This window comes from Nipponia nippon, unplaced genomic scaffold (genome assembly GCF_047370975.1).
Source record: "Nipponia nippon isolate SJK-2023a ecotype South Korea unplaced genomic scaffold, ASM4737097v1 scaffold_83, whole genome shotgun sequence".
Classification (NCBI taxonomy): domain Eukaryota; kingdom Metazoa; phylum Chordata; class Aves; order Pelecaniformes; family Threskiornithidae; genus Nipponia; species Nipponia nippon.
The window spans coordinates 220,208-235,795 of record NW_028262406.1 but is presented as its reverse complement, the minus strand read 5'-3'; the positions used below and the strand labels follow the sequence as shown (position 1 = coordinate 235,795).

Sequence of the window (15,588 nt, the reverse complement as noted above, 5' to 3'; positions counted from 1 at the left end):
AGAACCTGCGCTACGTATGCCGGGGCTTTCTACCCTGCTGGGCAAGGATGCCGTGCCCCAGCTCTTGGCAGAGTTTCCTATATACCTCTTTATCAGATGTACTCCAGGTCTAGCGACTCTGTTAGCTGGAGCTTTTACAGCACAACCCACAGTGTGTTGCCCTGCAATGAGAATGGTGGTATAAATTCTAAACCTGTGACATAGTCCATGGAAGTGTTCAAGTACTCTCTTAATATTAACTAGAATGAGGATAATTAATTTTACTAGTAGGAAATAATTACACGATTTTGGCTTTCTAAAGAGCAATCTATTTTTAAGTAAGTTCTTGTATTAGATAAAGACTCTTGGCTTCCTCTTTCCCTTGAGGTGAAAGCATGGGTTTTCTCCTACAGGGAAAAACAGACATTGGAAATACAAGCCGGAGATAAAACACAGAGCACAATAAGCAATCCTGACGCTGGAAATCTTATTACACTTTCGTTCTTATCAACAGGCTCTAAATTCACAGCTAAAGTAGAGTCAGTTCAAAACTGCACTCCCCTCTTTAAACTGGATTTTAGTGTGTGCTTGTTATGTCACAGCAATGTTTGGATGCATCCAGAGGCCAAATTTTAAAAAATGTGGTTTTCCAGATAGTGCTGTGAGATACAGACTCGATTCTCAGCATTTCAGAAAACAAATCCATGCTAGTTACAGCCCACAGTACAGAAAATCAAGACAGGCTGCTTTGACTTGTGGACGTTAGCCCTTTGAGATTCTATAATCTCATTTCTTCTAACTTTGCTTTCACCTGAACAAAGCCAAAGACCGGAGCAGAGGCGACCACACTGAGGGAAGAAACAGATGCGTTTCCTTTAAGATTATATCAATGGGTGGAGAGATCCACTACAATCCTTAAAATGAAACTGCTGCTCTTTCCAGTGTGAAAAGATTCCCCTGCTGAGACAGGTTCTTTATAACTTAGAGCCAGTGTAAACCAACACTGCCATCAAAGGCTAGACCCTGGCTTCCGCCCGTTCCTGACCAGCACTCCCACTTCACTGCCATCACCTCCCCGTCCTACAGGAGTTTGTGAGGCTTCACAGAGAACCAGGCTGAAAAAAAGATTTGGGTTAAAACTTAAACTTTTTTTCTTTTTATTTGGGGTTGATTTTACCCCACACCGGTTCCTCAGTGCAATTCACTACCTGGCTTCAAAATCATTGGTGCAGGCTCAATGCAAGGCACAAGAGAAGAGCACAAGTGGCTTGGGGCAGGCAAAGGTGTTACTGCTTCTCTCTGCAGAAATGCAGCTCAAGCTGATCAGACTGTACCGTTGCAGAAAACACCTCCACTGAGCTCCAATTGTCCAACTGCCCCACCATACCTGGAAATATTTGGATTCATGTCATCAAGTCCTTACTGGCCTCTGCAAAAGGAACCTGAAAAAAAAAAAACAAAACAAACCACAAAATTAAGCCTAAATATATCATATATGCAGCTCAAAGCAACTTCTGAGTGTACATATGCAACTAACTTGCAGGGACCCTCAGCATCACATAAAACACTCTGTGCCTGTGTTCTCCCATATTTCTCCTAAGGGTGAGTAGCAAGCTTATAATCCCTTCCCCTACTCACCTTAGACCTGAAATAGTAGTGCACGATAACATTCTAGCTGCGTTTTACTCTCTTGCAGAGAAATTGGCTATGAATTAAGATCCGAGGATTCCCTGAGAGATCATTTGTTTAAAACAACTGCTTCCAAAGTCTTGACAAATCACCATAACCTGGATACGTGGCAACCCAGCTGCTACAGAACAGATATTAGATCACTCCACCTGCTGCAAGCAGTGGTCACAAACCAAACTCTTTTATACTGGTTCTGTGCGCAGTGTTCTCCAGAAAGGGAGGTCCCATGGTTGCAAACTACCTTGGAAGAAAACGAGGCAAAGCTCAGAAGTATGCCTAGATGGCCACAGCCTTACTACTTGCAGACTAAATGCTCATATACCATCATCACTATTCACAAGCAGAATTAACGGGCTTGCAGTTTGATTTTTGTGTATCGAGCCCATATATGCTGCTTCCTAGAATCAGAGAATGCTAAAATGCATGATCTACACAGGCCTGCAGTTCCTTCCCCGGCCTGTCAAGTATTATTCTCTGCCATAAACATTTAGACAAGTTTTTCTTTTCTGAAATCTATGAACCCAAAAGCAATTTTTTCCCCCAAAAGCTCTGCAGGGAAGAGTTCAGAAAAATATAGAAGCTGGCGTTATAATACAGAATAAAAATTTAGAAAAACAGTATTCATTTTCTTGATGTATGTCTCAAAGGACAGAAAACAATCGAACTTTCCTGATGCTTTTTTGCTTCTTGAGCCCTCTTGGGCTCATGAATAGAATCAAAGATCCTCATCAGCTGCCTTTCAGAAAAATTCTCAATGGCAGGAATGACTGATAGAGCTGGTTTTGTGTTCACTGGACACCGCTAGCTCTATTAAAAATTGGCTGTTGTTGTGATATTGACTCTTCAGAGCTTGTGCTCTCCTTCAGACCAGGCACCATTTAAGTTCTGTACTCAAAAGGATGTCAAAAAACCAGAAGTAGCCTTCAAAAACCACAATAAAAATGCCTTCCATCAAGCTGGGGACCTCATGAAGAGAAGAAAAGGAACTCCCTCAAGTGGAGAAGTTTTAAAAAGAAGCCTTCTTTAGCTCTATTTCTGCCAAAAAAGTGCATACTAGAGCACTGAACTTCTAAGGCTGTGATGATGTCTGCACAAGTACACAGCCCCAGGGCTTCAGAGTTCAGACGGGTCGGTGTCCCCAGGTAGACGTGGGAGGCAAAAGCAGACAGTTTAGGCATCCCCAAGCACCACCATCTGCTCTTTCTTGGCAGAGCAGGGTCTCTGAGACGCTGTCTGAGAACATGGGAAAAGGGCACCAGCTCAGAAGAGACACTGTTCTTTTGATCAGAGCTGAGACACAGCATTAGCTCCTCAAGCATAGCCTGCAGAGCTGGCAGCGGGAATCTGATCTTTGCCACACGGCAGCAGAGAAGCCGAGCCTCTCGGAATTACCTGTGTGACAGGCTGCAACACCGAACCCAGCTTCTGCCGATTTAGGCGGACTACAACAGAAGGAGAATGTGATAAATCACTTTTCATTGCAGGTATTTGTTCTCCTTCCTGACTGGAAGCAGCTATCAATCTGAGAAATCTCTACTCTCTCCTTTATCTCCTTAATATAACTCTAACATGAGACAGGAATTAGATTAAGAAAATTAATATTTTATATGAATTTCACCAGTTTGTAACAGGTAATAACCCAGAACAGGTATTCCTCACTCAGCAGCATCGATTCTAGGTAAAAAGCACTTTTGGCTTAACATCAGATGCACTTTTCAATTTTGCCAGCTTCTTTGCTGCTCTGAACATAAGTATCTCACAAAGTTCGTTATCTTCCAACATACCGCCATAGGTTAACAACATAAAAGCTTCTTCCTTTTTTTTTTTTTCAAACAGAAATGAGGAAAATGCTCCTCTGCATTTTTAAGTCTCCATAAGTCTCCTGATTATCCTGATAAACCTCAGCTTGGAGACACATCAATCACCAGCGCAGTCTCACATCCCACAACCAGTTGTCCCAGTTGGCCAAATGGGAGACCGGCTCCTTTGGAGGACAAACAGCACCACGCTCGTCCTCTCCAACACACCTTCCATCTGGCTTTGCAAAACTCTCATAAAACTTCACATTGCATTTGCAAAACAAGGAATTACCTTCCGATGCTGATAAATGATGTAGGTAAATAAGCAAGCATTTTCAAACCTGGCTAGCCAAAATTCAGATGCCTGGCTTCATGTTGCGCACCGTTATCTATCCCTGAAACACACCGCACGCTCCGATACCTGACTTTAGTCTCGCTCAACTGGCAGTGCTTCCGAAAACCTCCCATCCGCTCTGGCGTTAAACGATTCCAGAAGTGGAATTTGCTATCAAGCATTTGGTTTGGGGTTTTTGGCATCTTTAACCTACGATGAATTTCTTTTGTCCTTGTACTACTTGAATTTCACCATTACACAAATCTTTTTAAAAATCATCATCATCACAAACACGTTCTTCCAGCCTCGCGGCCAGCTTTGCCATCCTTTTCTCTGGGAACAGTTTTCAGCGCCAGCAAGAAAATCTCCCCTCGGTTTCATCAGTTTTCATACAAAGGGCTAAGAGGGAAGCACCGAAGACTCAGCTACGCGCTACCCACGGGAGGACAGAACGGCTTCGCACAAAGCGCCGCTACGATCGCCTGCTCTGACCTTCCTGGCCGCAAGGCCAGCTCCATGCAACCCCTTACTTCTGTACTGATCCCACGCGATCCGGCTGCGCGGGACCAGCGGCGCGGAAACTCCTCCGGGAGAGCTGCGCCAAGGATTCTCCCTCTCCTCCAGGTCGCCGCGGCCACCAGGAGCCCACCCGGCCCCTCCCCAGCCCCGCCAGCTCCTCCAGCTCTGCCCTGAGAACACGGCTCCGCCGGGGCGTGAGGCGCCGCTCCCCAAAACCCCCCTTTCCCCCCGCGGCTTCTGCAGGCCGAGCGGCAGCCCCCGCCCCGCGGCAGCGCTCGCAGCCCAGGCGCCACGAGCCCCCGGCCCCGCCACCCCCGCCCTCCTCGGGCGCTGCCGCCCCCCCGCCACCTCCCGGGCTCTGCCCGCTCCCCCGTGTGCCTCGCAGGCAGCCCCCGCCAGCGCCCCCGGGCTCCCCCCTACCCTCCCGCCGCCGCCGCCGCCGCCGCCGCCGCCGCCGCCGCCAGCCCCACGGGCTCCCGCCCTTACTTCGCCCGCCGCCGGCGGCCCGCTCACCTCCAGCCTTCCCCGCCGGGGCGGCGCCGACCCGGTCTCCGCGGAGACCCGCGCCGCCTCCGGCCTCTGCGCGCCCCGGGCGGAGCCGGGAGGAGGTGGCGGCCGCGGGGCGGAGCCGGCTCGGGCGCTGCTCTGTTCCCCCCCGGCGCCGGCCCGGCCCGCTCCGGCCCGGCCTCTCCTCGCTCAGGCCGGCCCGCCGCCTTCCCGCCCCGGCCCCCCGGCCTCGGGGCGGCCGCCGCGGGGAGGGCTCGGCGCGGCTGGGAGAGTCCCGAGCCGAGGGCCCTGCGGCCCCGGGACGGGGTCCCCTCAGGCGGGAGGGCTTCGATGGGCACCCAAAGCCGGGGGCCATGAGCAGGGGCACCCAGGCCTGCGGGGGACGGGGCACGCAGGGGGCTCGGGAGGACGGGCAGGCGCTGGTGGCCCTGCAGCGCTTCACCCTGGCTCAGCCTTGCCAGGAGCAATGGAGAAGCGTGTGATGACATTAAAGGAAAACTTTGCCAGTTCGCCTTCCCCCAGAGGGTATGACCGTCTCCAGAAGAGCAGGGCTGGAAGGGACAGCCGTGTGGATGAGGCGACATAAATGACATGGCAGCCCTAATGCAGATGGAGTTCCGGCAAAACAACCTCACCAAAGACCCAATTTTCTGTCATGCGGCACTGCAAGGTAATACTGTCATTTGCACGTGCCATTTATAGCTGCCGAAGTGAGAATGAAATGCTAATGAACTAGCCTGATGGTTATTTCATATGCACCTTTCATGAGTGCAAATGAAAAGATAAAGACGGTGACTCTTCATCACAAGACCCTTGCCCCTGTTGCAGTCTGCTGAAAGAGACAGCCTGCAGCCACCCTGCCACTGCCCCGCGGAACCAGCTTCTGCTCCTTGGCTTGTCGTGCATGCTTCCCCCACCTTTTCTTTTGCCTCTAACCTCTTCTTTTACCTCCATTGCTCTCCTAAAGCTCTTTACAACAAATCTGCTCATTTCATGCCTGAGCACCTGCTCTATCACTTGTCTAAAAATAAATTCTAAATACATGTAGGAATGCATGCACACACAATTCTAAAATCCGAACATCGTGCATCAAGCAGGACACAGAGCAGCCTAGAAACACTTGCGTGGATGATGCTGGAACCCATTTCTGCAGTGCCACATTTCATCTTTTGCCAACAATGAATGGGTTTAGTTTAACCCAGCGTTTTCTTCACAAGTGAAGAAAAAAAGGAAAAAAAATAAGGTCCTTCAGCAAATTGCAACTGCTTTTTATATGGAAAAACAGTGGTTAAAATACTACATATTATTTCAGCCAAAACAAGGAGAAAGAGCTAATACTGTGGACCACAGCTTTGGAATCACTGCAGTACAGCTGTGTAGATTTTAAGGCCAGAAAAAAAATCCTGAAGATGATCTATTCTGTCCTCCCGTGTTACATAGGCCAAAAAAAATTCCACCCCATCATTCTTGCTTTCAAGCCTCGGGAGTACAGATCATGTGTACTATTATTGTTTGCCAGTGTGCTGTAATGCATTCTTGGAGCACTTAAGACTGTTCTCTCATCTTACTAAAATGCTGTCCATCAGCTTTTTATTTCCAGGCTTTTCTAAAGCTGTAGTCAGCACGGTTACGATGAGCATGGTTATAATACCTGTGCAGATAGAAATGTTAATTTTAAAACAAATACAGGGACTTGTTACAGTTCTCTCGCTTCCACATTTTAGTCCACCTGCTCCGTTCCAATCAAGCAATACACAATCAAGCTCGTAGCAGACCGATGGCTTGAAAACAGTTTCTGCTCTAGTAGCCAGCTTGCCACAAATGGACTAGTATCTGGGCAAATGAATCAGTGAGTGTATTTGCACGAGGTAGCAGGGCCGTGGAGTTACAATCACGTCAGGAATCTCTGGCCATATCAGAGCCCCTTGGGGGGACCTCAGTGCTCCTGCGTGCAGGTCGTGCTCCTGGAGCTCGTCCTGTGGTATCACCGAAACCAGCTTAAAACAGTGCTTGACCTGCAGCGCCTGTATTTATAAAGCCAGCTTTTCTGGGTCTGATCCAAAGCCCACTGACGTCAATGAAAAACTCCCACTGACTTCCAAAGGATTGGGATTTGGCCTTCCACAAGCAAAAATCTGCTCATTTCAGTGTGTGCAGAGGGTGAAACAAAACCATCTAAGACCACTGGAGCGAAGGAAGGGGCTGTGTTCAGGGTGTCATTTTTCTTTTTTTCCTTGGGTTAGCTGCGACTCTCTGGGTTACAGAGGTGGAATATGAGGAGCAGCCTCTGCGTAACCACCAGAGGCACCAGCACAGACCCGCAGCATCCTCAAAGCACAGCATGAACCCGCAAGGCTCCGCACAGCAAAGCGGCTCAGAACACAAAGCCTCGCTGAGGAGCCCTGACCTGGTGCACCGTCTGTGCCTTGGCAGTTGTATAAATCGTAGTCATTGTATAAATCATAAATTTTATAAATTTATACATCAATCGTATAAATCATAACTCATTTTGAACTATGACAGCGAGTGCTGAGCACCGCCCCTCACTCCCACTGTAGAGAGGGCTCCCTCGAAGCCGTACAAGTTACCGGTCTTTTGGGGATATGTACCTCGAGACATCCAAAGGGGTCTGAAACACAACGATGGACACACGGGCTCTAAATATCAGGCTTCTTCAAGTGGTTTCATGAAATAATCAGGATTTGAGGTACTTAAAAATCACTTATCATTTCAGAACATAGGCTGCTGAAGCCCTGACGGATTAGTATTTTATTACAATATGAGTAAGAAAAATGGTTTTTTTAACTGTAATCATTTATTCCCCAGCTGCCTGCTGTGAACAAGACAATACTGTGTTCAAATGTCCAACAAGTCCTCTAGTTATAGCCTATGAAAGAGTCACCCTCTGAAATCCCGTCCAACAAGTCCAAATAACGCTCTGACCGGGCCTGAGGGTCAGTTTGGCCGTGATCTCTCTGATGCGACGCTGGGTTATGATGTGCTCGATGGAAAGCCCCAAGTGTGGCCTTTGCCAACGTGGAGAGCACCCTCGTGTGGAAACCCAAGGTCCCTGCACACCCAGCCTGTCTTGGTATCGCCAAACCCCAACATCGACAGATGCTACGAGCGTGTGGTTGGGCGTGCGCCGGGGTGGGTGATGGCGAGGGGGGCACAACTGCGTGATGTGGCACACGGTGTGGGACAGAGCTGCTGGGGACTGCAGCCTCACTAGTCCATCTTCCCCCAACACATCTCACCTCGGTTATACCGTGGAAAATAGTTGTATTCTTTCTTACATTTAAGTTCAAGTCACTGAGTCCCAACTCTCATGACACCTCATCCTACCATCTTCTTCATGCACCTCTCAATCCTAAGGATCCCCAAGCCATTATAATTCCAGACCAGGACACAGCATATCCATGGGACTGGTTCATATACTCCTGAAATAGATCCTGTTTATGAAGAAAGGGGGAGGCTGTCTTCAGTAGACATTGCAGTTCCTCAGATCTTAAGAGAGGATGCTGTGAGACGGTGCCTAACTGGAACTGCATACATAGTTCAGGGAAGAGCATGCAATTATTTACACCTAAAATCTGACAAGATGCCGCTGCTAACACGACTGTCCTTTTGGACATGCCTTTCTGATTGTCACTTCGTGCCTCTTTGTCAAAGCAGAGTAAGTGGGGAATTTGGAAGGAGTCATCAGGAGCAGACAAACTCAGAAATCTGCTTTCCTGTAGGTTATGGGCAGGCACGTGGTTACGGGCAGGCAATGAGGCTGACAGTGGATAGGTACCATGCTTCTCAAGAGGAGGCCCAACCATTATTAACTGCACCAAACCTCCCTGCTAGAAATGCTCTTGTTCTACATCGGTGACATTAGTCATGCCAACACTCCTAACCCTAGCAGGCTAAGGAGTCTTAAAGTCTTTATGTAACCAGCTAAGCTAGGTCATTCAAAATAAATCCTCAGGTGTCTTCACAGAAAGCAGATAACTCTGTTCCAAGTCTGCTGGCCACCCCCTCGTTAGAAACTATGAATTCGAGCTCCACTTGGGTGCCTCCACATCTGCCCGCTCGCTACACCTGGCTCGGCACATTTCAGCATTGGCGGGGATCAACAGGGGAACGGGCATTTACATGATTAAGGCGTCCCAGGAGTCCAGCTCTGTTTGCAGTTCAACAAAACATAATGCAATAATATAATGCACTGCACACATAAATGTCTCGGATCCTGTTTCTCTGAAGGCCATCGGAGCCTGCACATCACAACAGCAAGAGCTTAGTTTTACTTACAGCACCTTTACAAATGGCAAGGCACAGGTTGTTCTGACAGAGCAGTTGGTTTCACCAGCTCCTGGGTGTTCGCCATGCTGTCTTACACTGGAAGCACCCACTTATATACAGCATGTGTTGTGCTTACACTGAAAAATCTTTGATTCAGTGACTTATACCCAGATCCTTGACTTATTTTTATATTCTCACAAAGTATAATAAGCAACATGAATACACCAAGAAAAACTGTTTCATATACCCTCCTAGGCATAATGTGCTCAGAGTGCTTTGAGCAGGTCTCTGCCATCTTAGTTACCCTGAACCGCAGAAGAGCTAGTGGGATTTCAAGAATGTCTTGATTAGGAAGAGATTATATACATTTGCAAACCTTCTAGGTCCCTTTCTCTCTCCATCCACCAATGGCTATTCCTGTAAAAGCAGTGTCTTCTATGAATTTCTTGGAATAACAGCTCCCTTTTGAGGGTCAGCGCCATCCCAAGAGATTCTGATGCTGTTGATCGCACTATTCCCTAGGAAGATAATGTGCAGCTCCCTGTTACCACCATTGCATGGGTGTTTTTGTTAATCTGCTTTCCTTTGTCCCACCTAGATCATCCTTAACTCTTGGTGCTGTTCAGTTTCTTCACTTGTTTCAAGCAGACAGAGGGGCCTCAGAGGCACGGTGCAGAGCCAGCGCGTCCCAGTGCTTATTGCAGTCTGCTTACCCACTTCTGCTGCCGGCGTCCACTGCGCGGCCTCACTCACACGTTTTTCTTGCCATGTATCAGCCCGACGTGGTTGTCCTTGGGTATCCTTACAATCTCGGGTATCTGGAGAAGGTGGTTTATTGCCTGGTGCCAAAGTTCAGTAGCTTGAGCCAAAGTTACGGCTTTGTAAGTGTAACAGAAAGAAGAGATGCAGACACCATGAGCACTCCCAGATGCCGTGCACCCCCCCTCTCCCCATTCCCAGGCCCTGAGGGGAGGCACGTGGGAGCAGCTTTGTTCCTATTTTAAGTACAGACCAGAGTAGCCAAGAGCCATTTTGTCTCCCCTGTGCAGCCTGGCAGGATTTGTGTTACGGACCTCAAAGGACTGCTACTGCGTGTGCTGCTCCAGGGATTAGAGGCAGGAAAGCTATCCCTCGATCTCTGTCTTTCTTGAAAGAGCTTCTAAAGTATACGACCTGTGGCTAATATTAGACACTGCAACTTCAGCAAGCAATCCAACGCCCTTTCTGTACCACTTGGCTCTGCCCACTCCTGCTGTGATCTCAGCCTGCAGCACCGTTTTCAGGGTGAAGGTCAGGACCCCAGGACTCCCGTCACGAGGCACTTAAGGGTCCCTTGCCGAGGCCCCTGCTCCTCCAGCCCCCTGCTCTGCACACCTTGAAGAGAGGGAAGCGTCCTGAGAGAGCCCAGCAGAGCATCAGAGCATCCCCCCCTCCCCTTGCACAGCCTGGGCAGCAAACCTCAGGGTGATACACAGAATAGGTGACTTTATTTTAAACAAAACTGATATCATTCACACTCATTCTCTCTTGCATTTCATTCGCTGGTTCTCTGATACTCGCATGCAAGTACTGCGAGGGGTAAGGGGAGGGAGGCTCTCTGTCGGGAAGCAGCCGAGTCCTGGGGCCTTTCTGCAGGGAGGGTTGGGGTACCAGCATGGGGAAATGCCCTCTGCCCTCTGGAGTGAGCCCTTCTCCTGCAGGGCAGAAGGGAAAGGGAAACCTCTCCCAGTGGGAAGGGCAGACTGGTGTCCAGAGGATGCCAAGAGCTAGGCAGACCAGAGGGCAGTCTGCCTTAGCTACCTTCTCCAAATGCAAGGTGAGGAGAGCAGGTGCTTCCCAGACTTGCTCAGCTTGATCCTCCCCCCTTCCTGGCCTGGCACAACCAGTTCTCCTCCTCTGCTCATGCTCTGCTGCGCTCCACTTGGGCTTTAGGGCCACCAGCAGCTCACTCAGCCCAGACTAACTCAATGGCTGTCTGCTGCTGCCAGAGGTCGGTCACAGTGACGTCAGCCACGGGTGGCAGCCCACAGGATTGTGCCCAGCTGAGCTAAAGCTCACCCAGCTGTTAAGCTGCTGCTGTTACAGCCAGGGCAGGGTGTCTCTGCAGAGCCTGCAGCAGAGCTCCTTGGGAAAGGAGGGTAGAGGCAAGGAAAAGTGTCCCTGGAGAACTGGTTCCTCTGGAAGGAGTCACGTGCCCTTGCAGAGGCTGTGCCAGGCATCTTCAGGATCTCGAAGAGTGTGTTTGGTCTTACTCTTGCATTGCTACAGACACATGGGGAGAGTTATTCAAGTGTTGGGTGTGAAAGATGTCCATGTCCTCTGTGTGCACACAAGGCACACAGCTGCTCATACGGCTGGGCCCAGGCACATGCAGTGACTGAGACTCTGAGTGTGAGTGTGTGCACGCATGCGTGTCTGCACATGTGTGTGCAAAACTGCCAAGAGCAGGCTCAGCTCCAGACGTGAGCCAGGGTCAGGCAGGGTGGAAGGGGTGAGGTTTCGAGCTAGATCTGGACTCTGTGTCAAGGGAGCAGGCATTGCTCATGTGCTGAATGACTGTGTCTGCACCCCACAGGAGGGGGTAAAAGATGCACCGAGCCCTTCTTTCTCCTCTTCTTCCGTTCAGGTGCCAAAAATCCTGAACACCCTTTACAGCTACGTGCAGCAGAGCACCCAGAGGCCCTTCCTGCTCCGTGTGGTGTTTCTCCTCACCAGCTTTCACCAGGAGCCCGTGATCAGCAGTCTCCTCCAGAAAGGTCTGCCCATGGACAGGTACGTACACTACCTGTTTCCCCCATTGTAGTCAAATAGAGGCCCCGCAGCTTGCTTGTACTGGGGGGTCTCGTTAAGAAGCAGGTCTTTTTTTCGGCCTGAACAGTCTTGAGTGTTGCAAGACTGCGTGCTTGTGTCTGCCGTGAGTGGGGCATTGTAAGCCTCATTGCAGGTGACAAGGTTTGAGGGCACTGCTACGGGCTCAGGGGTGAACATCTCTTCCCTTGCAGTGACATGGTGGAGCTGTGGAGGAGCCTGGGGAGAAGCATCTCTGGGATTCAGATCCTGAGGTGCTTAGTGGAGAAACTAAACGGAGCAAGAAACAACCACCTGGGGACTGACTCCTCCGCTTGTGAGCGGCACAACCGTCAGACTCCTCTGGAGACTCTGATGGTATGTTCAACGGCAGGCACATTTCTGCAGCTTTGCATCTGCTTTCTAACTCATACTTCAGCACGAGGGAGTCAGGTGCCCTTTGCAGATGCCTGTGGAGGCTCCCAGGGCGCTGTGCTGGGCCGGTCTCAAGGAGTGTGGGGAGCTGGGACAGTTTTGTGCTCCTGAGCCACAAGGCTGTTGCAGAAGTGACAGTAACCCCCACCCCAGGCAGGCGCGGGAACCAGGCTGGTGGGAAACATCTGCCTGAACAGATGCTTCTTGGTCATGTTTCTCTGCAGATCACCCATGCCATCTCCGAGGTGGTGCTTACCCTGAGGAGCTCAGGCAAATGCTTCCCCATCTCCTTCCCAGCCTCCTGAGGTGGGCCAGTGAAACGCTGGGCGAGGAGAGGCTGCTTTCCCCCACGAGCAGCTGGAGAGAACTGTTCCTCGAGGGCCAGGTGCTTGAGGAGAAGCCGTGCAGGTATGGAGCCGAAGGGGCAGATGGAGGGGCTGGCTTCAGTTCCCCTCACCAAGGCACGTGTCTTTGTGGGGCTGAGGGAGTGCTTTGCCTGCCCCGCTTCCTAAATGTGGAAACCGGTCGTCTTGGTTGGTTTTACTTCTGTTCCTTCATGGAGAAATTCCAGCTCCCAGGCAGGAAGGTCTTACACAGCTCATACTGTGGACAGCTGTCATCTTGCCTCCTGCATGCCCTTGCATGCACAATACCATTGCACTCCCTCAACAGCCCCCCGCTGGGAGCAGTGACTCTCGTGGACACTGGTGTCATTCTTTGCAAAATGCTGGTGGGAAGAGGTGTTGCCTTGGTAGGTATCTAGCATGGAGTCAGTGTAGGGGGTATTCTTCAGCTTCAGTGGTTTTGGGGCATGACGAAGATGCCAGTATCATTAGCTGCAGTCTTGAAGGCTATGAAGCATCATTTGAGGGGTATTTAGCTCTGCTACAGATAAGTATTCCCCTGACCTGCCGTGATTTGAGATTTCTTTGGGTTTGTGTTGTTGTTGTTTTGTTTTGTTTTGTTTGTGTTTATTTATTTTGTGTTTTGTTTCTTCTGCCAGGATTTTCCTTTCAGCTATAGAGTTGGTGCTAGGCAAATGCATGGCACAGAAATGGATGCGGCTGCTCATGAACTGGGCAGTGTGGGCTCTCCTGGAAGACCCCCTGGCTCACCCCAAGGGGGTGCATCTCCTGAGCCGGTAAGAGCCCCAGGGATGCATCTGGCCGCCTCCTGCAGAGCTGTGTGCAGGGAAATGGCTGCTGGGACCCTTCCAGTGTGCCTGGGAAGCTGTCCTGAGCTGCAGAGTAGTGTATGCACCAGCACAAGTGAATTTTGGAGACCTGGCCTGTGGCCTTCCTGGGTAATTGTGTGTCCCTTGCTTGCGTCCCCTGTGCAACGTCCTGCTCCACGCTGGGCTGGTCTCCCCCTGTCTGGTGAAGAACCTCTTGCCACGGCTGGATTCCTGCTCAGTTAAGCTGCAGGCGAGAGCTACAGCTTTCTTTGCTGAGGTAAGGCAGGGGTGGGGAAGGAAGGGTTCAGAGGGGTTTTACTGAGATACTGCTGCTTGGGATGTCTAGCTCACTAGCCTCACTAGCGCGAGTGGCAGAGGAGCGAGATTCTGCCACCCAAACGAACGTCTGTCTTCAAACCCAGCTGGATGAGGCAGAGCGCGAACTGAAAGCCATGAGAGAAATGGCAGAAAGAAGTCAACAGCTGGAGAAGGAACATGAGGAGACAAAGTTAGCGCTCCAGAGGAAAGACGAAGAAGGCGAGTGTTTGCAGAGGGCTCAGACAGAAGTACACAGGGAATGCAAAGCAACCCTGCAACTGTTTCGAGCCCAGGTGATTGAACTGAATGATTGGCGTCAGAAGCTAAATGAACAATGCTAGCAGCTATTTCAGGAACTTGAATGGCTGGAAAGAGAAAGATCCAAGTGTATCATTTCCAAGCCGCGCCAGGCTAACCTGGTACCAGACAAGGAGTCCATCCTCCTGGAGGCTATGAGAAAACAACCGGCAGAGCTTCGAGCATTCATAGCTCCATACAGCTATGATCCTTTCGATGGTCCCAGTGAGCAGCCTGAACTAGAGCTTCCTCTGGTTGCTGGACAATGTGTTTACATCTTTGGAGACGGGGATGAAGATGGCTGATATGTGGGAGAACTGACCGACAGCACAAGAGGATTTGTCCCTTCTTCCAGGGAGGGCTGTAAGAGTGTGAGTCCAGGTGTGCACCTGGAGATGCCCAGGGCCGTCCTTCAGAGCAGGGTCCCTGCACCTTGGGGGGCTGTGTGCTGGGGCAGGGACTCTGCCGCCTGCCAGCGTCAGCACTCAGCCTGCCCGGGGAGCTCCTCACAGTGCTGTGATGAGAAGCTGTGGGTGGAAGGAGCGACCCCTGACAGGGCAGGGTCCTTCTGCTCTCGAGAGGGTGCTGTGTGGGTCAGGGCTGCTCACAGCTCCACACGGCCCCCAGGACTTTTCTGAGGGGAGTTTTAAAGAGGAAGTTTAAGGTGGGGGTTACCTGAAAGGGAAGGTTTTTGTGCTTAGAGTTTTCTCCTCTTGGTTGTCTGGAGGGACAGTTGGTGATGGGAATTTATTTCTCTGTTCTGGAGAAGGCACTGAGGCCCCAGCTCCCATTAGGACTTGTCTGAGCTGCTCCTTCACCCCTGCACACACAGAGATGCCCCTGGGCAGTGCCCTGCTGCCAGGAGGTGTCTGCAGGGCAGAGCTGAGCACACAGCGAGTGGGATGGGGTCTGTGAGCATGGAAAAGGAGGAGACCCAGGGATATTGAAACAACTCTGGCAGGGAAGCTCCAGGCAGCAGAGACATGGGCAGGGAATGAGCAATCAGTGCTTACAGAATAATCTGGCAGGGCAATGGGAGAAGCTCCTTGTCAGCCCTCAAAGGTATGGTTTTGAAGGACATGAATCAACTCCTTGGAAGCCAGACCTCCAGCAGAGCAGACTCTCCTGAGTGTCCATCTTTCCCTCCCTGGCTTTGCCTCCCCTGGCAGAATCATTGTGGTATTTTCTTGTGTCTTCACCTGCCCATGCTGTTGCTCTATTTGAGGCTCTCCGGGGATGGGAGTTTCAGCTGCAGCTCAGACACTCACCCTGTGGATCCCGCCATGCAGATGTCTCCATGGTAGGAAGATGTCCAAGCTCCCTTCTAACCAGCGGGGCTCTGGGCAATGTAGTGCATGGGGTGGGAGAAAGCTAACTCTCCCTTCAGGACACCCCACCTTTAGGGTATCCTCATGGAAATGCACAGCTCTCCATCAAGGTCTTTGTCATATCTGGGAGCCCAA

General features: G+C 50.7%; 1 protein-coding gene across 2 annotated transcripts; it reads left to right on the top strand.

Moving 5' to 3' along the window:
• Nucleotides 1–5,034: 5,034 nt before the first annotated feature.
• On the top strand, nt 5,035–13,464 carry LOC148050418 (maestro heat-like repeat-containing protein family member 2B). 2 transcript variants are annotated; one of them, XM_087742823.1, is made up of 5 exons: nt 5,035–5,497; nt 11,741–11,886; nt 12,117–12,279; nt 12,561–12,744; nt 13,340–13,464. In XM_087742823.1, the coding sequence occupies exons 1-4, from the start codon at nt 5,483–5,485 to the stop codon at nt 12,639–12,641; spliced, it is 405 nt and encodes a 134-aa protein (XP_087598949.1). In that variant the 5' UTR covers nt 5,035–5,482; the 3' UTR covers nt 12,642–12,744; nt 13,340–13,464. The 2 variants fall into 2 exon arrangements, 1 of the variants encoding a protein (XP_087598949.1); XR_015701158.1 differs by lacking the exon at nt 12,117–12,279.
• Nucleotides 13,465–15,588: the final 2,124 nt, after the last annotated feature.

Bases quoted from the DNA above. Each gene is read 5' to 3' on its own strand.
- LOC148050418 (XM_087742823.1), top strand. The intron at 11,887-12,116 runs GTACGTACACTA...CTTCCCTTGCAG, and splicing joins AAAGGTCTGCCCATGGACAG to TGACATGGTGGAGCTGTGGA. The intron at 12,280-12,560 runs GTATGTTCAACG...GTTTCTCTGCAG, and splicing joins CTCCTCTGGAGACTCTGATG to ATCACCCATGCCATCTCCGA.